Below are 26087 nucleotides of genomic sequence, written 5' to 3'. Positions count from 1 at the left end.
CCCTTGAGAGCTTCGAAAGTGCAGACAGCCTGAGAAGGATCCTGGCCACGGTTGTGTGTCCACTTACTCTGTAATACTGAAATAGGGCATGCTCGTAGCTTTATTTATTTATTTTCTGGGGAAGGTGTTCCAGGTGATCCTTGAATTAAAGATGGATTTCTGTAAAAGCATCAAGCACAAATTCGGGTTGACTCTGAATAAACCTGTCATGCCCTGGACTCCCACCAGAGGACCAAAAAATGCTTAGCAGCACCAACCCTCTAACCTTATATATATAAACACACACACACACACACTCACACAGACACAGAGTATATATACACTACCATGCCTGCTCATAGAATGATTTTCGACTATTTCTACTAGTTTCTGTCTTCTTCTCCTAAGTTATAAATAATAACTGCTAATTTGGTGTAACAATCAAACATTAAAGCTACTTCTTTAAGCAAAAAACTACTCATGAAAAGTTTCAGTCCAAAAATAAATTCATATACAGTCATAAATTTTACTATTCAATACTAAATGCAGTAAACATTTGAAAAATCTATATTTGAAGATGGGAAAATGACCAGGAATGTTTTTCCATTGTTTATCTACAGCTGTCCAGATTTGGTACACACTGTAACCTCGGTTTCTGGTTCTCGGCTGATAGGAGTGCAACCCAAAGTGGTGGTCTGCTGTCATAATACATCTGCCTCAAGTGTCTGCATGTTGTGTGTTATAAGATACTCTTCACCATATGCACAGCCCTGTATGAATAATTCTACAGGTTTTCAGTAAGATTTAGATCTGGGATCTGACTAGGCCATTTCAAAGCCTCCAGTATGGACCTGGACTTGTGCTTTGGGTTGTCATTCTGGTGAAATTTATTTTTGTTGTTTAAGTAAGGAGTTTCTGCCTCAAAAAACTGCCAATCACTGGATGTATTTTGTTTTTTGCTCCACTCTGTGTAAACTTCAGAGACTTCCTGAATTTTTTAGTTTATGAAATTCTAATTTCCTCATTCTCATGTTTGATGTGAACATTAACTGAAGCTCCTAACCTGTATCTGTATCATAATTACCTAATGCAATAACTTCTTGAATAAGCATGGTACATTTATTACTGTTAAAGTAACAGGTGAGTGTAAATATGCTAGATATTTCTTCCCAAAACCATCCCTTCTTCTCTATTTCCAGACCCTTTAAGACCACAGCTTTGTTTGCTTTTTGTTTATCCATTTGTTCTTGTTAATCTTATAGTATTTTACAATATAAATTATATATAATTTAATAAATTATATAAATATGCTGGTATGAATTGTCTTATTACCTTATTATTATGTTTTTGTCTATTATTAGAAACCTCCATTCTATTCTACTGTAACTGTCCAGAAACTTTTCATGTAACACATCTGATATGCAAATGAGCACAGTGATTTAATCAATATGCAAATCAGTTCTTGAAACCATCTTCTAGAGATTTTTTTTTTTTAGCAAGTATTAAATTAGTAATAAAATAGATTTGGTCTAAAGCCAGAGAAAATGGGCAAAAAGTTGTGTCCAAGATAACACAAATGGAGGTCAATGAACACTGGGGGCATTGGAGAGGGTGGCTGCTGGAGGAATATAAATTAATGTTTACTGAAACTGATGCTGCATGCTGCAATACATAACCAGTTCCAGTTCCACAAGAATGGAAAAAGACTCATGTCGGCTGACCCTCATGTCATCACACTAACTGGCTCCAACTTGTTGGCAGATTGTGGTGTATGTGGTCTGTTGGACTGTGTTCATTACACTGATGAGAAACAAATAATAGCCTCTGGTTGATACATATCATTTAGGCTGAATATGTTCTTGATATCTTTAGATTCGCTTCAGAGTTAAGGTTTACGCCTGGAGTGTTCTTGTTTTAGTTTTGCCAAGTGGTTTTGTAGACTTACCTCAAGGCCAAATTTACTAGGCCAAATTTTATGGAATGTAATAATTTACTCAGAGACATGTAGTATGTTGGAAATATTTTATAGTATAGCAGGATAGCAAACAGGCATAACTTATGTATGTTAGTTTCTGAAATAAAAAAGATGTTTTTTTACAGCATTTAACAAATCAAATGATTAAATATATAGAAGAAGGAAACGGGGTTGAGAAATTAAATAAGTAAATAAATAGTAATACTAGTAATAGCAGTAGCACTACTACTAAATAATAATAATAATAATAATAATAATTATTATTATTATTATTATTATTATTATTATTATTATTATTATTATAAAGAATACAGACTTCACATTAATCAGGCAGACAGAAAAGACAGCATGTGGGCTTATTTGTCTTGTGTCATACATTTAATGTAATACTAAGATATTTTTCTTTACATCTACGTCTTAAATCTATAAAGGTGAAGTTGTGTAATAGATGAGTGTAGGTTGGTTTTCGTTTTAATTCCACTTCTTCCAAATAAAGTGTTTCCAGTGGATAGCAGAGGTCGGGTATGTATTGAATGTCTATATCTATAGACATCTAAAGTAAGCGGCTGTTCCCAGAGGATTCCCCGCGTGGTCTCTCTGTAGCCCCGCCCCCTGTGCTCGAGTCTCTGCGCTGTCCGGCAGCGCGTGCTGCTCTCTCGAAACTCAGCAGCTTTAACACGCGCGCGCGCTACGAGAGGCTGTGAGGCAGAGCGCCACCGGAGCACCGCGCAGCTGAAGCCAAAAGTTCCGCGGCGTTTCCAATGAACGGAGTGTTAACAGAAATCATAACGGATAACCCGGGGACGGGACACAACACGATGGACGGAAATGTTTATTAGAATGTTTTTTTGACTGGGAATTTTGAGTATGTTTGGCATTTTAAGCGCTTTTTCGTGAGCCCGCAGAGCGCGGCGCGACCCCGAAATAAAAACATGATTTGGGCTGTTTTTATGTCCTATTGCATGACTTTTGTTTTGGGAAATAAGACAGACGAACGGACGCCGTTTTTCCACGGGCACGTGTTTGAAAACTCCCCGCCGGGCTCGAGGGTGAACGGGCTCAGCATCCCGGGGAGGCGCATCGACGCGCAGCGCTGGTGCTCTGGCTCGGGCGCGTACCTGAAGTTACTCGGAGACGGGAGCGATGACTTTCGGGTTTTCGCGCACCACGGACGCGGACACGTGCAGCTGAAAACCGCCAGCGTGTTGGACCGAGAAGAGCGCGCGGAGTACGTTCTGGATGTGGGCCTGTGTTGCGCGAGTTGCGCTTCGGCCGAGCACGTCGTGTCGCGCGTGGCGTCCGTGCGAGTGGACATTCTCGACACGAACGATCACGAGCCCGCTTTTCGGCACGCGGACGTCAAAATAACTCTAGATGATGCCACTGCGCTCAGGTCGGTGGTTTACAAAGTGGCGGCAGAGGATACAGATAGCGGCAAGAACGCTGAACTAATCTATTACGCGCTGCCGAGAAACGGGAGTTTCTACGTGGTGCCCAAAACGGGTGAAGTTCTTCTCGTGGACTCCATACTCGGTCTCGCGTCGCCCATAAAGTTCAGCGTCTTTGCTAGGGACCGTGGATGGCCGTCGCGCACAGGTCGCCAAATGAAGGTGGAGATCAGTCCCCGGCAGTGGCCGGCCGCGCTCCCACCATCCTCCCGACTCCTGAGAAAGTCTCGCGCCGTTCTGGAGCCCAGCGAGCCCGTGAGCGTGAGTGTGTCTGAAGACGCAGCCATCAGCTCTGTGATCATGAACCTGAACCCGGTCCGGTTTCAGTCGGCTAGTTTTGAACTGCTGTACCCCGAGACGGAAAGCTCTCCGGTCACTGTTAACAGAGAAAGTGGGGATTTGGTGATTTCGAGAAGCCTGGACCGGGAGACTGAACCTGTAGTGGAGATTACCGTTAAAGTGCAGGATAAAAGAGGTAAAGCGCACATTCAGCGGAGTCCCTTTACCCTAATCTAGATCTCAATTAACAGCCTGTGTGTGTGCCAGTTTTTCCCTATTACCCCTTTAATGCGAAGAACGTTCACGGAGATCTCCCTGGTGTTTAATTAAATCTCTTCCAAAGCTGAATCAACTTAAACAAACTTGAATCTATCAACCCGGCATTCATTTATGTTCAGTGGGAAATGTTTGGCTTCTTTTGGAGTCGCATTCGTATGCTCTGTTTTATTTGTATAAGTGCACCGATCTAATTTTGATCTGTTTACTTAATTGCTACAATATTTCCAGCGTGAGTACACACAGCATGAAGGGGTCACTGACAGGGTTAATCTCAGAGGGGCAATCACAAAGTGGAGCTAGTTAGTATTCTTGCTTTGAGCAAAAGTGTGGTGTGCGCTGGAGACATATTTGGGTTTCACAGGAAACACGGATAATACATCATGCCAGGTTAATTAACAGTCACAGTTAAGAGCTTGTGACCTGTGAACGGAAACAAAGCATGGGAGGAAATCAGATAAAGTCACACAGCTCCTGTACCTGCTGGGGTTGATGCTAATTTCCAGTGTTTGCTGAAGAGTATGTCAGCAAAACAGTTTAACATTCCTATAAACTTCTTACACATTACGTTCAAACCTAATACCAGGAAGGCATCCCATTTTCAATAAAATCTCATTTTCAATTTGATAATGATATCATACCTCTATGCGGTACTGACATCCCCACAGGACCCAGGCTGAGTCTCTGCAAAGCTTCTGTTGCTAAGTTGTGCAAAAAATAAGTGAGGTGTGGTTGCAGCATGCTGCAAGACAAGCTTGGTTCATGTGCATGTGTCAGTTCAAATTACAACATAAAATACATCAGGGAAGTCATCAATTATAAATATAAGAACTGTCAAGTTTACTTACAGATCTCTTCTCAAGCAAAAAAAAGTTTTCAGATGCCTAAAGGAAAGTAAAAATAAAAATGAAAAAAGGAAAAAACGAAGATAAAACACACAGGAGAAGCCAAATGTTCTTTATGTTCAGATTTGCTAAATACAGCAGATCTGTTCATCATATTAACACTGGCTGATGACAGTCTAATATTGATAATGTAATAAATTAAGTCAAAATTCACTCAGAAATATTGTGATATTTTAAAATAATTTTTAAACTATATTTACTGGAGGGAGTTTAAATTGATGTTAAAACTTTGTACTGAGTATTTGTACTGAAAATTGTAGTGTTAACATCATCAGTATTAAATTAAGTATGTAAATGTAAAAATAAAAAGCAGTTTTATAGACAAAAATTGTCCTATACATGCCCAAACCTATACATTGTGATACCTATCATGTTTATCATTTTTATATCACCCACCCCTGCATCATATCATAGAGCAAAATCTTTTGTTGTTGTTGTTTTTTTTCCTTTTATAATATTACTATACTGAACTAAAACAACTCAATATTCTCTTGATTAAAATAATAATAGCTTCATAGAGTAAAATAATTGGCTATAATTGAGTCATATGATTAACATCAAGTACAAGTTAATTATAATTCATTATTGAATATTATTGATTAATGAAGAACAAATTTAATTACTTATTTCTCAGGACTCCTTATTACCAGCAGTGTCAGCTCAGCACTGTTGCTCAATATAAGATCGGTGCGATCACAGATAAAATGGATAGAACTTGTATCTAAAAATGTTCTTATAAATCATCAAACATGTCAGTTACACAAGAGTCCAGATGTCTTGGATTTGATTAGACAAGGTGTGCTTAGTCTATCTACTTTGAGTAGTCTACTGAAAGCATTTTAAGGAAAAAGTGATGATAAAAATAAATAATCTACCTCCAACGCAACTGCATTTCACTTCACTGCTGATGAAGTGTCAACAAGAAGAGATGAACTATATCATCCGAATAGAAATCATGTCTAGGGGATGTTTCATTCTGTGTAATCACCGGCTAACGAGCAGCCTGTGTTTTCACTGATTGGAAGCATGAATCTACAGTCAGAGTTAGAAAGAAATCAGCCACACTGTCACTTCTTCATACTTTTCAGTGTATGTTTCTGATAGCCACTGGTGGTGCTGTTGCACTTGAATCCACAAACATCTAAATTCATTCTCTTTAACAGCAAATCTGATGTGGAGGCCAAAAAGTAAACCTTATACTGATATACTGTAATCTTTGATAGCTAGAGCTATTCTAGCCCATTTAGATAAGCCGTCCCTGCTGCTGAGTCATTCTCAGCATGTTGTGTGTATCCTGAGTAGAATAATCTATAGCATTTTTGTACACACTGCTAGTCATAATAAGATGCAATGTCGTGGCCATTAAGTATTTCCTTTGGATAATTATCATGCACTTGCTTACTTAATAGGCAGTTGAACACTGGCATGTTGATGTGTCATGCCACAAAATGCCAATAAAATTTGTAAGAGCTCAAGTGTGTAGGAACGGGACAGTGCCTAATGCAACATGTAGTCTGAGTGTCTGTGCTTGTAGTCAGCGCGTGTTAGCTAAGTAGCTTCAGTCAATAATTCAGACAAGAAGCTGCATCGAACAGTACAAAGTGCACTGTGCACCTCACACTGCATGATTCAAGATGTTTGCTTGTTTCTCTCAGTAGACTTGCGAAGAGGTTTTGTATGTCCATTGCGTAACTCATAATTACACATGCTGAATAAACTCACATCCAGTGATTGATTTCGCCAGGATTACAGGTCTGGGCTGTGTTCATAAAAAGTGCTGTTTTTTTTTTTTTGTTTATGCTTATGTGGTATCTGCTCTTATGGAATCCATTAAGATTTGGTTGAGAGATAAAGAGCTTTAAAGTATAAATTAAAAGCAACAAGTGAAGAGATACATGAAAAACAACAAATAAATATAAATAAAAACAAACAAATAAATAACTCCCTTAATATTTTGTATATAATAATAATAATAATAATAATAATAATAATGGAATCAATATTGCTATATACAGATTTCAGCAGTTGTTTAGTTGTAACATCCTCAAAGTACTTCACTCCTTGTGGTGTAAAGGTAGATCTGAAGGCCTGATGTTGCTGTAAAGGATGAGAAGATGCCCCTCAGAAATCCCGGTCAGTTTAATCCTTTTCGAGTGAAAGATTCAGCCCGACCTTCCTTCATCTGCTCGCATTAGCTGTGTAATCCCATCTCATTCACTTTCTCATTTCGCGGAGTTAAGAGTGGCAGTGCAGTTAGCTGGAGGAAACTGCTGATTTTCTTCAAGAGAAGATAAGTGCTTTACTGTCTCGTATCCGAAAGGGCCTCAGACAGATGCTAGCATTTGGCAGTTTGTAAATTAATCGTTCATTTGGAATGACTCATTTAAGTCATGGCAGGTCGATTTCAAAGTTTCCACACAAAAGCAAGTACTGTTTTTGTAAGCTGTTTTGTGATATGATTATCTGCATAGAGTATTCGACTCTTAATATTTCCATTAGGTGACATTAATTCCTTTTATACCACTGCAATTTGTAACAACTGCATAAACAGTGGAACCTTGGCATACGAATTTAATTTGTCTTGCAGGCGAGTTCTTAAGCCGAAAATTTGTATTGCGAAATGAATTTTCCCATAAGAAATAATGTAAATGCAGATAATCCATTCCAGCCACTCTCAATATTACCAATACGAAGCGTATGGAAATTGTATGGCTGCTTACAAAGAACTGACCCAAGCCAAGCATTCCATGTCAAAGGTCCTCACAGGTAGTCGTGCCATCAAGCTTGGGCTAAAAATAAAACAAGACCACCCATGCCATCAATCTGTCAATAAAAATAAAAAATCACACATGCTGAAAGCAATATTAGTGTTTTTATCTTTCTTAAAATTAATATGACAAAACATGTTATTTGAGAATCCAGAAAGCAACAGCTACAGCTTTACCTCTGACTGTTCGAAAGCACTGACACTGGAGACTCCTTCCATAAATGTGTTTGGGGGAAAAAAAAGTCCTGTTTCAAAAGTGTACCTTTTTTTTTTATCATTCTTTTTATGTGGCACATTCCTGTGTAAATTGTTACTATAAAAACAACAACCTGTTCGAAAAAGCACATAAATACAACCCTTGCAGCAGGAACGGCTGTCAGAGCGGCTGTGTTGTAAAGTAAATCAACACCTTTTGACGAGTCGCATTCAAGAATGCAGCAGCTCTGTGGAATGAATGCTATTAGCAGTTTTAATTACAGTGTTATATTTTAAAAATCGTTGCATTTAATTTATAAATTAGGTTTAATTCTTATATCTGCCATAGTACTTTACAGTGTGCTATATTTAAAAAAATATATATACATACATATACATTCCAAAGATTCCCAAGGCTAGGGAATGAAAAAGGCTTATGTTTTGAGTTTGATTTAAAAATGGACATAGACAAAGAATGTCCAAGGCCTGCTAATCACCATTTTGTTTCAGCTAAAACCGAGGAAAAGTCAGTAATTGCATAAAAGTTATTAAGAGTCTAGACGCATGCTGTGTACAATGTCTGCAATGTAATAGGGGGCAGTCAATTTAGAGCTTCAGAAACAAACAATTAACGTTATTTTGAATCCTAAAATGAGCTGAAGGCCAATGAAGGGAGTTACATGATCTCTTTTATGTGCATCAGAATGTAGCCGTTGTAGTGAACAATCTGCAGTACATGAAAGCAACACATGAAAGCCCATTATAATACACAATATTGTAATAATATTCTTCTAATATCTTTGCTAATATAGACTATATATATTATATTCTATTAGAATATTATCATATAGGAATAATGATATGATGATGGGGGCATGGTGGCTTAGTGTTTGCCTCACACCTTCAGGGTTGGGGGTTCAATTCCTGCACTAGGAGCATGCTCTCCCTTTGTCTTGGGGATTTACTGGATACTTTAGCTTTGTCACCTAATTCAAAAACATGGATTATAGCCTAATTAGCATCTCTAAATTGTGTGATTGCTCCGTGTGATAGACTGACATCTTGTCCAGGGTGGACCCAGCCTTTTGCCCCAAGTCTTCTTAGAGTCCCCCCTAGTTCTTCCAGGTTCCCCACGACACAGTAGGGTAAGCAGTGTAGAGAATGGATGGACAGATATCATAATACAGTATATTATACACAGCAGCTATGTCTAGTGGTAAAAATAGGTTGTTATGGAGACAGTATGGAGGTCAGAATTGTAGCTGTACATTGTTTGAAAAGATCAATCTTGCATGGTTTGAATCATATAAATAGCTGTAAGTGAATCATTATGGCCATCAGTACTGTTTAATTACCTGACAGTGGTTACAGTGTGATAGGCTATGAGAAAGTGGCTATGCGATTTATTCAGCATGACTTATTGCTGTTCATTATAGCCTGTCTTCTGAATGTGAGATTCACACGTGTGCAAACAGCAAGTGTGAATGTGCATAGAGCTTTATATAGTCATTTTGTGTGTAAATGTGATCTCAGCTTTATCTCTCATTGAAGCGGAAAAAAATAGTAATGAGGAAAAATAAGTGGCCAAATCAGTGCATGGCTCTCACTTCAAATACATACAACCACTGAAGATCTATCTATCTATCTATCTATCTATCTATCTATCTATCTATCTATCTATCTATCTATCTATCTATCTATCTATCTATCTATCTATCTGTCTGTCTGTCTGTCTGTCTGTCTGTCTGTCTGTCTGTCTGTCTTTCTGTCTGTCTGTCTGTCTGTCTTATTATAATTATTAACAAACTACTATTTCAGTTTTTCAGTTCTATCTTCATCAGCTCCTTAGTTTTCAGCTGCCTGCATGATGACATTTTAGCCAAATGAACTGAGATTATGGCTACCCTAACCCTGAAGCATCCCACAATACTGCTCATCTGATTTCAGTGCCGAGTGGACAGCCTGAGCTACTCTACAATAACACATGCATCAGCACACCATTAAAAATAAAGGTTCCCTGTAGTATCCACTCTGAGGGAATGCTTACATCAAGGTAGAACTGTACTGCAGAAGGTTTACATATCAGAGAGGCTTCCAAATTAGTGTTATTTGTTTTGTACTGTAAAGCTACACCAGTCCAGTTATGAATTGCTAAGTTTCTGCCAATTTTAATTCAGCTAAAAGTTGTGAGTGTTACTTATTTTGACGTTTGAAATAATCGTTTCCGAATAATCCCAAAAGATTTATATGGGATTGAGGTCTGGTACAGGGTTCCATCATCTACGTAAGACAAAACGCGCAGGGATTTGACTCTACTCACCCTCCAGCTGGTATCCTGGAACATGAGAGTGTCAGTGTTGAGTTCATCAGCTGAGTTCATCAACCATTTCAGAAATTGGCCAACAACTAACAGTCTGGTTTTGCTAAGTTACATTTGTCCAGGTGTGCAACCTGCTGACAGTATACAACATGGCTTTTATTGTTGAATGTAGCTCTTTTTTTGTCCCTGGAGTTTCGAACAGTGTAGTAAGCTAAGTATCCTTAATTGTTCAGTGAACCTTGTGTAAGCACATCAAAACAGTCTTCAGAAATGAATGCAATCCAGCAGACTATTAGAAAGGATCTTGCAAAAAAAAAAAAAGTGGATAATGAAGGTACTTCTAATGAATAATGTGAAATACATTTGTTCTTGTTTAATTAATAAATATTCATGAAGTGTTAACTATTAGTCACAGTCACTGACACTACACCCAGGGCTTACATACTTTTTCTACACTTTTCTGGCTTTAAGCCTCGGGATATTGAAGACATACAGTGCGCTAGTGTCTGACTGAATGGCTTGATATTTGTTAATCAGTCTTTCTGTAATGATGTTGTAACTGCACACAGTCATGCCAGTAAAGCTTAGTGGAATTGAATTGAACTGAATTGAATTGTGAGACTGTGAGAGAAACAGAGAGAGAGAGAGAGAGAGAGAGAGAAAGAGAGAGAGAATGTGCGCAAGTGTGCCTGTTATAATAAGATATCTACTACACGGACACTATCGTCTGCGAGACCTTATTGTAATCATCCATACATCCTCAACTATCTTCCTTTCTGTTACTTTCTGCCTTTTTATCTAGTCAGTGTGCCACTCTGTCATGTTATCTTAAGGGACAGTATGAGTGATGGGTTGCCAGTACCTCACAGTGGCACCTGTCAAAGCACTGAGTGAAAGGTGTTTATTTGCATGACTCCAGTATATGTCCAAGCAGCAGAGCCTTCAATCACCCTGGCAGGCTACAGACAGCTTGCTGCAGACAGGCTCACTCGTTTGATAAAACAGACACTGGAGTTTTCAACAAGAGAAAGGATTACTGACACAGAGCATCGGAGCTTTCATTTTAAAACCTCGGCGTTTGTCCGGGGCATCAGAACAGGCATCAGTGGCACAAATCTGTTAATCTGGTTGGCACGAGCCAAAGAATTATGGAAGCATATGGTGGGATCTTCTGTCATGAAAGCAGAAGCATTAAAGTGTACTCTCTGACTGAAAGGGTCATGTGGACATGTACAGATGGAGCCGATTACACATGCTCACACACAGTAATGCAAACTTGCTTCAGCTCCCACTTGCACACTCACAAACACACAAACTGAATCTAGCCTGAATAGACACACCAGCAGAAGCACTAACACCGTGTAGCATATGTTCCAACGTACAGTCACACCCCACGAGTCTCCTCTATCCATCTTTATCTCTCTCTCTCCCTGCCCATCTTTCTCTTTGACATCTCTGTTATATCTGTAAAAAAAAAAAAGAAACAACATCTTGGCATTTGCCCTGCATGGGATATTCAGGAGATGCTTTACTCATTGCATTACTGCTGTTATGTGACAGTTTCCTGTGCTCCAAGGTTCCTGGTTTGATCTTGAGCTCAGGTTACAGTCTGTATGGAATTTCACATGTTTAACAGTTTCTTTGGTTTATTCCCACCTCTATAGAAACATCCCAGCATGTAAATCGGCTACTTTAAATTTCCCCATGTTTCAAATAACATGTGTATCTGTTATGTATTCATGGTAGAATGTAAAGAACCATGTTATGGGTGTTCTTGGAAAAGTGCTGGCACCACTGTGACTCTGGCCAGGATAAATCTCATACTGTACATGAACGGATTAATGAGTAGTCTAGACAATAATGACTGGTATAAAACTAATGAAATAGCTGGACTGAATGAGTAGTTAATGAGTCAGAAAAATACAGATTGTTAGGATTAAGCCTTTTCACTAATTGTCACTGGGCATTTTCATTACACTTCTCTGTTTTAGAATGCTGGACTGGATTGCTTTTCTGCACTTCCATGTATAGCCCACACATGCCCCTATGGCAGTTTTACTAAAGAAAAACAATCTATGGAATAATGTACTCTTAAGAATGAGGTGTAACTGAATTTAAAGAAAGAGCTTGCAGCATCTCATCAATATAGTTTTGTTTGTTTTTGTATATGCTGGCAGGCAAATGTCACAATTTCCCATTTTGCTTCACTTTTTCTATAGCGATGTACCCCGTGTACTCGTATTTATGTTGCACTCCTGGTTCTGTCATTTGTTTGTTAACTGTCTGTGTTCGCCTGTCGTGTGTTAGTCCTTGATTAGTTTGTATGTGTAAACCCTGTGTATGTGTATCGCCGTATTTAGGAGAATTTTTCTCCATCATTTAATCTGGACACATTTCCTATGAGCTTCCAGCTGGGGAGGGTCAAAGCTTTTTGTGTGCTTCCTCTGAGACACATGAAGCCTTTTAAAGTGGTGCTCATGCTGCATCACAGAGCAGTGTAACACATGGGTAAAAGTGATATCCAGCTGTTGCAACATGCATGAGCTCACAGACACCTACCATTGGCTAGTGTTGCTGTGATTGACAAGGAAAGTCAGCGATGGATTTCTGGCTATGAATAGCTTATCATGCATCATTGTTCTTAAGTCCAATATGGTTTTGATGTATTTCCTAATTCTGCATGTTGTCTTTGTCACTAGTTTCCATTCCTCATTATGGACTCTTTCACTTTTTATCCCTGCTTTGATTATGAATATTGCTGGACTTATTTTCCCTCCAACCCAGCAGAGGTCACATTAACTAGAATATTAACACAACCTTCCTTTTCACATGTATGTTTGTATATACAGCTTGTCTTATTATTTCTATAACCCTTGGATTTGGTCTTAAAACTTAAAATGTGTTATGCTATTTGTTATGATTTGTATTTAAGGCTCTGTTACACTTATATCAACCTGAAATTAAGAGCTTACTTCTCATTCCATGCTCCGATGTTCTGTGGCTCTGAAATGTTTTTAAGACCAACTCTTTTAAAAGTTTCCTTGAAAGTAAATATATTCGTCTTGGTCACGTTAATGACAATTATGTAAATTGTATTAGTTTTGCTGAACTTTTTTTTTTTTTTTTTTTTTTTTAAAGACATATCACAGTATAACTATAACATCGGATCATTTGTAAATGAAGATTCGTCTTAGCTGTGGAAACTGTGTGCAAAACGATAAACAATTACACGAAGGTGCTGCTCTATGAGTAATGAGTGTGTATTAAAGACCTGCTGGTCTGGAGATTTGTGTGAGTGAGTGTGTAGGTTTTGAAAAATGGACAGTTTGCTTGAGAATGTGGGCAATCATATATATTTGTCATTGGTGGAGAGGAAAAATTAATCTTTGGGATTTTAGCTAGGCGGAAACACACACACACACACAAACACACACACACTTTCAGCTCTAGTTTTGTGTGACAAACCCCCATCTATCTGGTGATTGTCTGGTTTCCTTGACGACCACACCTGTGACAAGGCCAGGTTGCCGTGACAAGGGCTGTGTTTGTGACAGTGATGGGCAAGCAACAACCACTGATCGATACACACAGAGAGAGAGAGAGAGAGAGAGAGAGAAAGGGGGGCTCATGTAACATTTAGCCAGGTCAATGCCCATCTTGCTCTTTGTCTCTCTCTCTCTCTCTGTCTCTCTCTCTTACTCAAACACACACACATACAGACACACACACACAATCCATTACTGACCATTTAGCCAGCTCAATACACACACAGATTTCCCGCAGTTTTGCCCAAAGCCTTCACACAGTGAGTGAGGACGAAAGAAGGGATGATTGTCTCTTTACCCCCTTGACTTAACTTTCTCCTCCATCCTTCCTCAAGCAGCATTCAGCGGTGTTAATTGGACGTTTGCACTGCACGCCATCCTGTCTCCGTCACGTTAAACCTGTGTCACCTCTGTCAGGCCACTGGCTGTGTAGTTGTGTATGGGTGTGTGGGTGGTTAATTTGTTTTTATCTGTGCAGTTACGTAAGATGTCTATTGCTCGGCGTTACTCTGTCAGTCTCTCTATTTTGTGTTCATCTGCAATCATCTGCAAAGCAAGAGAGTGAGAGTAGCCGTCAATAATCCTTGGCTGGATTCATTATCCAAAATGTTGTGTGTGAGAGAGAGACAACAGAGGTGTGAAAGAGCTGGGCAGACTAACAGTGTCAATTTCTCCTTCCCACATGTCCCCTGTCTAACTCTCACAAATTATTTGGTTATTTCTCTATTATCACATTCATTATTAATTAGAGGCAAAAAACCTTGCTTTATGCACTATATATCTTTTTTTCTTTCTCATTATTACCTCCCCTTTTCTCACAGTACCTTCTCCCTCACCTTATCTGTCTCATGTGTTCCTCCTTCGCTGATTGATTGTTTCATCAAGCTGTCAGAAGTTGCCCTTTTGGCATGTCGTTCAGTTTCTGATCTCTTTCCCTCCTCTGCCTTTTTTTTTCTTCTCCCGCAGTTTTTTTTCCTCCTGCTGATTAGTTTGTATTCAGTCTGGCTGCCTGTGAAATAGGACACGGCCAGTGTGTTGGCCAAGCGTTCTAATGGCCAGACTTAATCAAACAGACAAACAGGAGCGATGGAAGGCAGGCTGTGACCTTTCCAACATGGCATCCTTACCTCAGCTTTTCAGGAAGATAGCGCCAAGCCTGCTCCTCTGTTAATAATGCAGACAAATGCATGTGTGAGTGTGTATGTTTGTGTGAGTTCAGTGCCATTTTCTAGCTGCACCTAATGGGCCGTGTGGCCGTGAGTAGTTGTAGCTTGTGGTAAGTGGGTGCACAGGCGCACACACACACACACACAAACACACACACACACACATCCTCCCTTCTTTGTTACAGTAGAGTGGTGAGTAATGTGGCTTTTTCCACCATTCAGAATTAGCGCTCAACCTCTTTGTCTGAGCCACTATGGCTAATGGCTGTCCCATGACATTCATCATGTAAAGGCCCTGTGTGTGTTGTGTGATGATTTGATGGGTTCAGAATTTCCCCTGACAGATTGGTCTGGGATCGAGCACTTGAAAGCTTTGGCTGAAAATGATACGACATTAGGAGCAAAACAGCTTTTTGGATTGCACATTTGCAGATCCATCACAGACAATATACCATTCTGAAAAGTGTGTGTGTGTGTGTGTGTGTATACATGGCTTATAGTTTGTCTAAAGTATGTATGAATGTTTCTTCTGTTTGGAATAATACTATGGTGAGATACAGACATGCAGCTTACTACTGAGGCAAACACCTGTGGCCTCCTTCTCAATCATCTTCTCAATCATCTAACTTTCTCTCTCTCTCTCTCTCTCTCTCTTTCCCACACACGCCATCTCATGCCATCTCATCTCTGCCTTTATAGTATCTTTATCCATCTTTACCTTCTCTCTCTCTCTCTCTCTCTCTCTCTCTCACACACACACACGCACCATCTCATACAATCTCTGCCTTTATAGTATCTTTATCCATCTTCATCTTCTCTCTCTCTCTTTCTCTCTCTCTCTCTCTCTCTGTCCATTCCTCAAGAAGTCCCTCTTCCTCTTTTCCTTCTCTTTCTATGCTCATTCTGTCTCTTGTTTCAAAGAATCCCCTTTATATTCCATCATATTAACACTGTGCACTTTGAGAAGATCTTTGCTCCAGCGTTTCTTTGCATCTTTTCTGACCTTTGTACAGTTTATTTCAAACAAGAATTCAGAGGTTGCATTGTGAAGCCTGGAACAACAGGAGAGCAATTGAGTGGAACCTTTAGTTCTGTTCAAAATTACTTTTAAAGTTCAGCAATATAAAATGTGCAAATCATTTCCCCTGTGAATTATTAAAACGGAACAGAGTTTTCTGAGTTTTAAGCATCTCCTAGCCATTTTACAGTTATTTGCTTGCTCTGCACTACAAGCGGGACGACAAAGGGAACTTTTACAGGTTATGCTGAATTCGCTTGCATATTTTGATTAATGCCAATCAACCATAAAGTACCCAACAGTTTTTACATTTACACAAAGCCAACACAAAGCTTAAAACAACAACAAAAAAATGACAACTAAATAACACAGCTCAACACAGACACATGTTAACATTGCCTCTTTTTATAGGGCGCCATTTCTTTTGTCCTAATATAATAGCTTGTCTTGTTCGTCTTAATTTATGGATTTATTTTGGATCAATTTCTTTCACGTCATAAAAATGAAACGTCTTACAAAGTTTTCACTAAATTTGTGGGTGCAACTAAAAGAAACTGTATTTAAACAAACATACATTTGTTGAATTTTTGTTTCTCATGATTTTATTTAACTCAGATGTTTAATATAATATGCTTTATAGCAGTCCGTTCATGTACACTATCCATAATGCAATTCTACTCACTGGGCTGAGCGTTTTAATGTATGACATGTCTATGTTGTGGGAGTTTTCTCATGGGGGTTAACGTCCTTGCGACGTGTACATGACATGATTAAAATACCCACTTTGCAGTTCTCCTCTGTCAGGCGAGTCTTTTGATATGTCTGTACACCAGGACAGTTGTGGTTACAGTCAGTTTTGCGGCGACGTGCATGCGATGCCATGTGACCCTTAATGCAATTCTGCACACTGAATCGAGGGTATTGTCATCCCCCATAATGCAATTCTCCTCACTGAGCTGATGGTTTTGATGTATGACATGGCTGCAGTAGTTTGGTTATTACACTCAGTTTATGGCCTGTTGGGTGCTGCTACTGATTTCTCAAGGAGTATGTGTGGGGGGAATTTGATTGGGAATTTCACAACACGTACATGGGAATGGTGAGGAAAGTAATCGTATTAAACCCCTGAGAATTCTGAGCGGTTTGAGGTATGTGAGTCAAACAGTAAGGGACTAGGATTAGGTGATGAAAATTCCCTATGGAGTTAAAAGTCTAAACAGTGTCTTTGTTGGCTCTTCTAGACTCATTTTACATTGCTGTGTAATGTGAACCCTGACAGAAAATTACACAACATACATGTAGGATCAGATGCCAAATGGGATTTCCTGATTCTCTGGAATATGTCAGTCATGTCTGTGTCATTGGCGGGAGTTAGGAGGAGGTTCCAAAATTTCCCATTATTTTATGATGGGCTGGAATAATGCCATTTTCCCGGACATTTACGACACAAATTAGTGGCAAATTCTATATGCCAGGTCTACTCCCTAAGACGTTTGAGAGGATATATGATACGGGCATAGCAGCTGACTGTCATCTGAGCTGTGACACCTGTGTTTTATTCCCCAAAATGTCAAAAACCCTCATTTTGGCCACTTGCATGAAAAGTGTCACAGTTGGGCTGCACATTTTAAGCTACATTTCTAAGCCTCGGGGCAAACACTGTTAAATATCGGAAAAGTGTCTGGAAACTAGAAGAAGAAAAAGAAGTGATACAAATCATTATAATAGTGATGCTTGATGTATTGTTAAGTTCAGTAGCCATTTTTTTTTCACATATGCGTTACTGCACTTGCTTTCCATTTCCCACCACTGAAGGGTTTGTGTCTGAGTTCAGGGTCAGCCAAAATACAGCACCCCTGGAACAGGTGGGGTTGGGGGGCTTTGCTCAAGGGCCCAATGGTGGCAGCTTGGCCGGTGCTGGCGCCTGAACCCTGTGGCTTGATCATCAACCCAGAGCCTTAAGCGCTTGAGCTACCACCACCTCATTGCATAAAAGTGCCACTAAAAAACAAAGTGGAAATCTATAGAACAAAAGAGGAGGAATGGCAAAGTGATCCAAAACACACAATAGACTAAACACAGCAGAATGATGCACAACACAAACCTGGCAAAGAAACCGAGAAAACATAGATCTTAAACAGAGATGCTAATTAGGGGAAACACAAAACAGGTGTGAACAGAAAGGAAAGTGACAGGTCATGTGATTTACCGCGGTTGATGGGAGCTGTAGTACCGGCGCTGACGTGACCTACCCATATAAAATGTGCATAGTCATATCAATTAAACAATTTCATGCAGATCAGTCGATTATATCAGTGATTCTCCTTATACTTCTATTTACCGAAACTCAGGAGCTCTTGAAGGATACAAACGTTTTTCCAAACTGACTGGATTTTCCTGAAGAGCACATTTCTTGAGTAAATGCTCCTGCAAAAGATTGGTGAATAAATTTATCCGTGAATTCAGCTTGATAAATGACACAATGTCACCAGAGATGTTCAATTCAAGACCCTGAAAAAGGGTTATGACATTGTCATGACACACACAAAAAAGAATATTAGCATGCTCACTTCCTTTCGAAATGAATGGAATACATTTTTCTAACTCCACATCCACAGTTCTGTCGAGGGCACAGCCAGCATTTTCCTTTCACTAGCCAGAGGCTTAGTTCCAGAATCTTTAACTATTTTTATCACAGCACTGTCCACTTCTCCTTGTCACTTCACCTTAGGGGGAAATTATCATCACTACCTTAAGGGCTATTCTGATTCCTCATCAGCTTAAGTGAAGTTTGTTAGTTGAAGGGATCAAGTGAAGATAAAGTGTTTTGGTACTGTTTTTGACCAAACGGCATTGCAAAAAAGGATGATTATTTTTAATTATGTTTATTCAAATGCAGCACAGAAAAGAAAAAGGTCCAGAAAAAGTCAGACCAAATCACAGCACAGATAAAAAATAAATAAATAAAAAAAAACATTACCAGCTACACAACTTTTATTATTTTCTTCTGGTTACTGAGGTGAAATGTTAATCTTTCCTGTAGGCACATCAGCTGACATTCAAGGAAGTGATATACAATGATTTATAAAACATAACTTCTAGAATTAAGCTAAGCTCAGAGCTAGCGGATTATATGGCTAGGCAGTAACTGTCTACTTGTAAACCTTAGGACTTTTAGTACCGGACAATATACGGTATATTGCTTATTAGAAATTTCAGATATTTGATGAGGTGGCTGGAAAAGATGGATAGACCAAGCTGAACTTTTGAGACATGTATCTTTACAATCGGTAGCCAGGTACAGCCCAAAATGGGTAGGGCTATTATGTGTAGAAGATGATTTTATCTTTCCTAATCCTAACCCTAACTCATCTTATACTGTACGTAGCCTGTTTAGAGCTAGTACCGCCCATTTGGAGCTGGCTCTGGACTTTTTTGTATAGACACAAAAATGGGATTTTCCAATCCATTTTTGCTGTTTCAGGAAAATGAACTCATGAAGTCATTGCGAAGATTATTTGCTGTGGCTCGATATTTGAATTTGTGAGCTGCATATAATTAGAGCATGAAGATGAGAATAGACCCGATGCATAGATTTTGCAGTTTTTACTGCCACTTATGTGTCATGATATGTGAATGCCCAGGAAGTGCCATTTTTGGGAATCAGCACAACTTTATTGTCAGAACCAAGTTGCCCAGCCTTAGATCATAATTGTGACACAGAATAGTATCTGCACACGACCCACACTATATATTATCTATATGTATTTTTGAGCAATGGCAAATGACTAACACAGCTGATAGTTTTGTACAATTTGCTGATCAGTTTATTTTAAACAGTACATTATTGCATTATTTAGATTGTCCGAGCAGAGCATGAAAGCATAAGCAAAATCCTAAACAGCTATCCTTGTTCTTAGTGCAAGAAAAGAATCTGTACAAAGCACTATATTTCTGCTCTCTCCTAGAAGTGATAGAAGCTTTAGTATCACTTACGGTTCAGTAATGCTATTCTTTAAGCCAACATTGCATTAGAGTCATATGGCTACATTTCAGTAGTTCCAGTATAATTGAAAAAAAAAAAAAAAGGTGTTCATGAAGCTTTGAGAAAAAAAAAGAAAAGAAAATGCATCCGCTTGATGGAAGAGTGAAATGGCTTCTAGCATAAGATGCACTTGCAAGTAAAAAAAAAAAAAAATCCATTGTGTGGCTGTGGGGTTTGAAGTTTCTCTGGGATGAAGAAGCCTTACGGAAATTCCAACGCTGCTTGTTTTGAAGAGAAAGCATTCTTACGTACATAAAACCCTTGTATTACACACTAAATCCCAGATTTACTTTAATAGGAGGACTAATAGAGGAATATCCACGTATCTAGTAATGATGATACAGTAAGTATACAGTAACATTCGTAGAAAGGTTTAGAAACTACACTCTCACCACAGTCCAGATATTCTAACGTGACTATTCTCTCCCTTGATTCATCCTGATGCTTTACTGCTTCTTGGATGGTCCCAAACGCTGTAAATAACGTAAGAATTTGTGTTAAAAATGGACAAGACAACCCTTTGCTTCTATATGTGTCATAGATTTGTATCTGCTGCTGAAATCATAAAGATTCGTCCTAGGACTTCTGTTCACAATGTGCTATTTCTGAACTTCCCTTTAACCTGGTTTACGGTTTATCTTTATAGGATAGAGCTGTTAAAGAGTAACAAATCTGGTGTCACCCAGAAGAGGATGTTTCTTCCTCATATCATCTCAGGGAGTTATTTTCTTGCCATTGTCACCTCTGGTTTGCTCAATAAAGATGCGGATCTACATCCCTACTATAAAGCCGATATCTTCTGTCCTTGTTAAATGCGCTCTGTAAATACATTTAAATCAAATGAAATATTGTGCCCTTCTTTAATTTGCCCTACAGTAATGTGTCCAAATTCACTGTTATTAAGCTTGTTAAATATAGAACTTCAGTGCAATCGAAATGCAAAGATGTGACTGAAATATTTGAAGGAGTAATCTGTTTATTGCACACCTCCTTGCTAAAGGACCATAAATAATTTATATACGTACGTGGCATGCTGTTAAAAACAATCAAACAATCTCTATTGCTATGAGTTCTGATAAACAACCAAAAATAACAAAATCAGGTTTTGCTCAAAATAGGATTTTTCTGCCTCAATTCAGTTTGTAATCACATACCAGCTGTCAGAATACCCACAATGCTCCTGTGCCGCCGCCTGAATACAGTTTTAAATGCAACTTTCCAGACTATAACTGCTAAAACTTTACTTAAAACGTATTTCAATTCCGAAGTTTTCAGAAGTATATATATCATCGGAAATGTCAAAATTGTCCTGTGTGAAAGGTTTTCACAGGCTTCCAACCATGGATCACTACTCCTCTAAATGTTCTGCTGTATAATATAGTTTAACGCAAGCCACTTGAATATGAAAAATGTTCCTTTTTCTCAAATGGTTTTCACGGTGTCATGCTCTGCCTGTGTTTGCTACTGAAAGGTCTTGAAGCAGCCAGTGCAGATGAAATGATCCTTGTGTAGGAAGCGCTCAGGGGAATTGAGCTGTCCTGAGCAGGCTTGAAACTAATGGGACTTGAGGATTTTGTTTATGAAATCATTGCAGTGTATTATCAGCCGGGGGACAGGAGGGATGTAGCTGGGAACCTTCACTGTCAACTGAAGGAGACGGGGCTTCTGGCATATCTTTCTGTCTCTTTGTAATCCCACTCTCTCATCTCCTTTCTTTAATGTTGTTCTTTCTTTTGAATAAAACAATATATTTATCTCACGTCTTTCATCCTACGCCTGGTGTTCAATTTAAAAAAATAAAAATAAATAAAAAATCTCTGTTTTGTCTGCTTGGTTGCCCATTTTACACTCTTTTTTATTTATATTATTCTTATTTTTTATCAGACTTTTTAAACAAATATATTGCTTTTTTTCTTTTCCCATAAGCATTCCATAGACAGGTTCAACCCCATAATCCATCTCACTCTTTGGAAGAAGACACTGAGAAGAAGGGAGGTTATGTAAATGATATGTAAATGAGGCTGGAGATTACTCTGGCTATTGAGTGTGACCCTGGAGCATTGTGTAAGTGTCCCAGTACGCGTCTTATTTCCTTGCTCGCGTCACCCTCCTGCAGCAGACCAAACTCATGCCTGATGAGGTCGAGAACTCGGGCTAATGCAGTCAGCACCACGTGTTCATCTACACAAAAAGCCTAACCAGTTGTGTCAGCTATGGATATCTGTTGAATGCTCAATATGTGTTTTTTTTTTCCACTAATTATTTCACAAGCCAGGATTTACATGACAATGCAAAAGGCCATTTCATACATTTTGGACATTCTGTTTTTTTTTTTACTTCAGTTGTTTGTGTTAAAGATTAGACCACAGAGGATGTATGGTGGATATTAGATTGACACAGTTAACCACTGCTTTAAATGCCAATCAGTGCTCCTCTTCAATCAGTACTCACAGAGTTGATCCACTTGTGGCGTACAAAACACAACCAAACATACTAAGTATATCTGACTTAATTTGTCACATATACGTTACTGCACAGTGAAATTCTTTCTTCACATATCCCATCCTTCAAGGGTTTGGGTCAGAGCACAGGGTCAGCCATGATGCAGTGGACCTGGAGCAAGGGGGTGTTGGGGGCCTAACAGTGGCAGTTTGAACCCTGATCTTCCGGTCAACAACCGAGAGCCTTAAACGCTTGAGCTACCACCGCCTCATTGCATAAAAGTGCCACTAAAAAACAAAGTGGAAATCTATAGAACAAAAAAAGAGGAATGGCAAAGTGATCCAAAACACACAATAGACTAAACACAGCAGAGTGACGCACAACACAAACCTGGCAAAGAAACCGAGAAAACATAGATCTTAAACAGAGATGCTAATTAGGGGAAACACAAAACAGGTGTGAACAGAAAGGAAAGTGACAGGTCATGTGATTTACCGCGGCTGACAGGAGCTGTAGTACCGGCGCTGACGTGACCTACTTATATAAAATTTGCATAGTCATATCAATTGACCAATTTGATGCAGATCAATCGATTACATTTGTGATTCTCTTTATACTTCTATTTACTGAAACTCAGGCGCTGAACGTTTTTCCAAATGGACTGGATTCTCCTGAAGACCACATTTCTTGAGTAAATGCTCCTGCAAAACATTGACGAAAAAATTTATCCGTGAATTCAGCTTGATAAATGAAACACAATATTAAAAGACAGTTAAAACAAAGGCTCTGATTTATTACTCATTTTGTGATTCTACTCATTCCTGATAAACCTGAAATATAAATCATTAACTGGGGGAATAGTTTCATGTCTCTTGGGTAGGAGGTTTGATTCCTGTCTCCACCCTGTGTGCATGGAGAACCCTATGCTTCAAGGATTTCCTCTGGGTCCTCAGGTTTCCTACCCCAGTCCAAAGTTGTGTGTCAAGGTCCGTGGTGGCTCAAGTGGTTAAGGCTCAGGTTTGTTGATTGGAGAATTGGGGTTCAAGCCCCAGCACCACCACACTCCACTTTTGGGCCATTGAACAAGACCCATAACCCTCTCTGCTCCAGGGGCGCTGTATCATAGCTGCCCCTGCGCCCTGACCCCAACTTCCTCAGCTAGGATATGTGAAGAAAAGAATTCCACTGTGCTGTAATGTATTTGTGGTGATAATAAAGGCTTCATGCCTTCAGTTCTTCTGCTTCTTCTGTAGGCTGATTAGCATCTCTACATTGTCCGTAGTGTGTGAATGTGAGTGTGTGCCATATAGTGGCTGGCACTCCATTCAGGGTGTCCCCTGACTTGTGTTCTGAGTCCCTGGGACAGACTCCAGGTTCACTGTGACTGTGTGTAGGATAAGTGGTACTGAAAATGGATGGATGGATGGATGGATGGATAAATGGATGATTTACTAACTGAATATTGAGCCGTTTTTATTATAAGTATATAAAACATATTTCACTCAGTTCCCTGTAATGAAAATGTCCATGATCATTTAACATTTACAGTCATTTCTATTTAAAAAAGTGCAAACTACATGATGTAGTCAGTGTCAATAGTGTAAATTCATTTAACACCTGCAGTGTGGTTTATTGACTGAAAAGGCAATGCATGGAAAAATGAATATAACAGAAGTGCAGGTATTAAATATCTGGAATGCCGAAGAAATAAAACCATTTTTATTACATGTTGCTGATGTTACAGTAAGAACATCCTTCAAACTTTTATTTCCACATTCCGCATTGGAACTAAATTGGACTTAATTATCTGGGATTAAATATGAATATAGCTCATAATATTGGAGTAATCGGGAAAATCTTTAGCTTGCAAAATGATTGAAACCAGCAGAGAAGCAGAAAGGGGTTGAGTACTTATTCAAGGTAGGTAAAGAATGTCAAAAATAATGATAATCATGCAAAACTAATCACATGCATCCAAATTATCCAAATTGTTGTTTTTGAAATATGCATAATACAGTATATATACAGTAAATATACAGTAAATAAAATATACTTAATACAGAGATAGTCCTAATGGTTAACCGCCTGTAAAAACGTCCACTCAAAGAACAAACCATCCTACAGTCTTCAGAGTTTTTCTTGAATCATGAAACACATTTAAAATGATTTGGAGACAGTCATTATGTGATAAAAAAAACTGATCTGTCCCACAAATACTCCATCACCAACCAAAATACCACATTGCTCTGCAGAGAATCATCACTTTGACATTTCATCAAATAAGAACCATTAAGTTGTCCCCAAACTTTCAAAACAACTCCAAGAAATCAAGATGAGTCACCTTCAGAAAAAAGTGTCTCCTGACAAAAAAAACAGACCGTTAGATGAGAGTCCAACATTTACTGAACGTTGTGTTTGTTCAGACGTTAATTAGTCACACTCAAAAATTCACATTAATTTAGTCCCTGGGCCTCAGTTAAATCATCTGGTGTTTCGCATAGGGTAAATGTCACATCTGTAGCTGCTTATTACCAATCAGTTTAAGTGCATAACATGTGAATGCTTAGGATTGGAGGAAAAAAAATGTTATTTAGCGCAAATACATAACGGTCGTGGGGAGAGCTGTTAGCATTTCAAATGATTTGCATATGATAGAGCATGTGGATATATGTGGATTTGTTTAGTTCAGGAAAAATATTGGTATTCTAGTTTTGTCTTAACTCAGTATGGCCTTGATCATGTGGATGTGATTTGTGTTTTGTGTATTTTTCTGCTGCTGTGTTCTGCGTTTTGTTAGCGATTCGGCAGCACAGAGCTCTCTGAGATGTGAAAATCAGAATTAATGTTAGATCAGGAGACGGCGCCTTTCCCCCTGGCCCATTTTTCACATATGGCACACTTTTCTCTACAAGTACTGCAAAAAAAAAATAAATAAATAAAAAAATCTTGGCAATATCTTAAAAATAAGCAAATGCACCTAGCTTATCTTGATGTAACTGAGCCTATTCTAGATTGATTCTTTTATTTATTTCATGTATGAATGTGTATGGTTCTATTGGGAGATAATTCCAGCAGTTATTTCAGGAGGATTTAATGCTTGAAATTAGGAAATGGTCATATCTACTGTGTTATATGCTAATCTCCTGATGATATTAGATAACCTTTCATTTATTCCATATATCTTCACTTGATAAAATATAACTTTTGCAGTCCTTCTAATCTTTTTTTTTTTTTTTTTTTTTAATAATGTATGTATTAAAGCTGTAAGCAACTTTCAACTTCTGTCTTTCTTCTGTGAAGATCCCTCTGGCATATGAAGCCCTGGGCTAATAATTTATCTTCTATTGTTCACTTTGATTACATGAGTCAGAATAAGACGGGCCTTTTCACACAACAAAATCTTCTCCTTCTGTTTTTTTTTTTCTTTTTCTCCTGCTTGTCTGTATTCCCATCGCCTCCTTTTTTTTTTTTTGTTCGTCATATTTATAGTTGCTGCCTTTCCACCACTCAACTCTCTTCTCTTAGCATCTGATTAGCTCAGCAATTAGCTCAGCATCTGAAGAAGTTTGCTTCATCTTCTTAATCTCGTCTTCTTATGAAATCCGTATCATCTGCGACAATTCTTTCTTTGTCCAGACCTCATTTCTTTATCTCTTCTTGATGGCTTCCAGTTTCCTTGTAGCCTTTGTTCACCGTGTTCTCCTTACTTTTAAACTGATCTTCCTTC

General features: G+C 38.7%; 1 protein-coding gene across 1 annotated transcript in view; it reads left to right on the top strand.

Moving 5' to 3' along the window:
* The first annotated feature begins 2605 nt into the window (after nt 1-2605).
* The window catches only part of si:ch211-186j3.6 (neural-cadherin), a 225120-nt gene continuing 201638 nt past the window's right edge, over nt 2606-26087 (top strand). Inside the window, exon 1 of the mRNA XM_058382382.1 lies at nt 2606-3877. Within this exon, the coding sequence (XP_058238365.1) occupies nt 2887-3877 (991 nt within the window). The 5' untranslated portion in view covers nt 2606-2886. The remainder of the gene's footprint in view (nt 3878-26087) is intronic.

The sequence above is a fragment of the Hemibagrus wyckioides genome, linkage group LG27 (assembly GCF_019097595.1).
Source record: "Hemibagrus wyckioides isolate EC202008001 linkage group LG27, SWU_Hwy_1.0, whole genome shotgun sequence".
In the NCBI taxonomy this organism is placed as follows: Eukaryota; Metazoa; Chordata; class Actinopteri; order Siluriformes; family Bagridae; genus Hemibagrus; species Hemibagrus wyckioides.
This window is presented reverse-complemented; position numbering and strand designations above follow the sequence as displayed.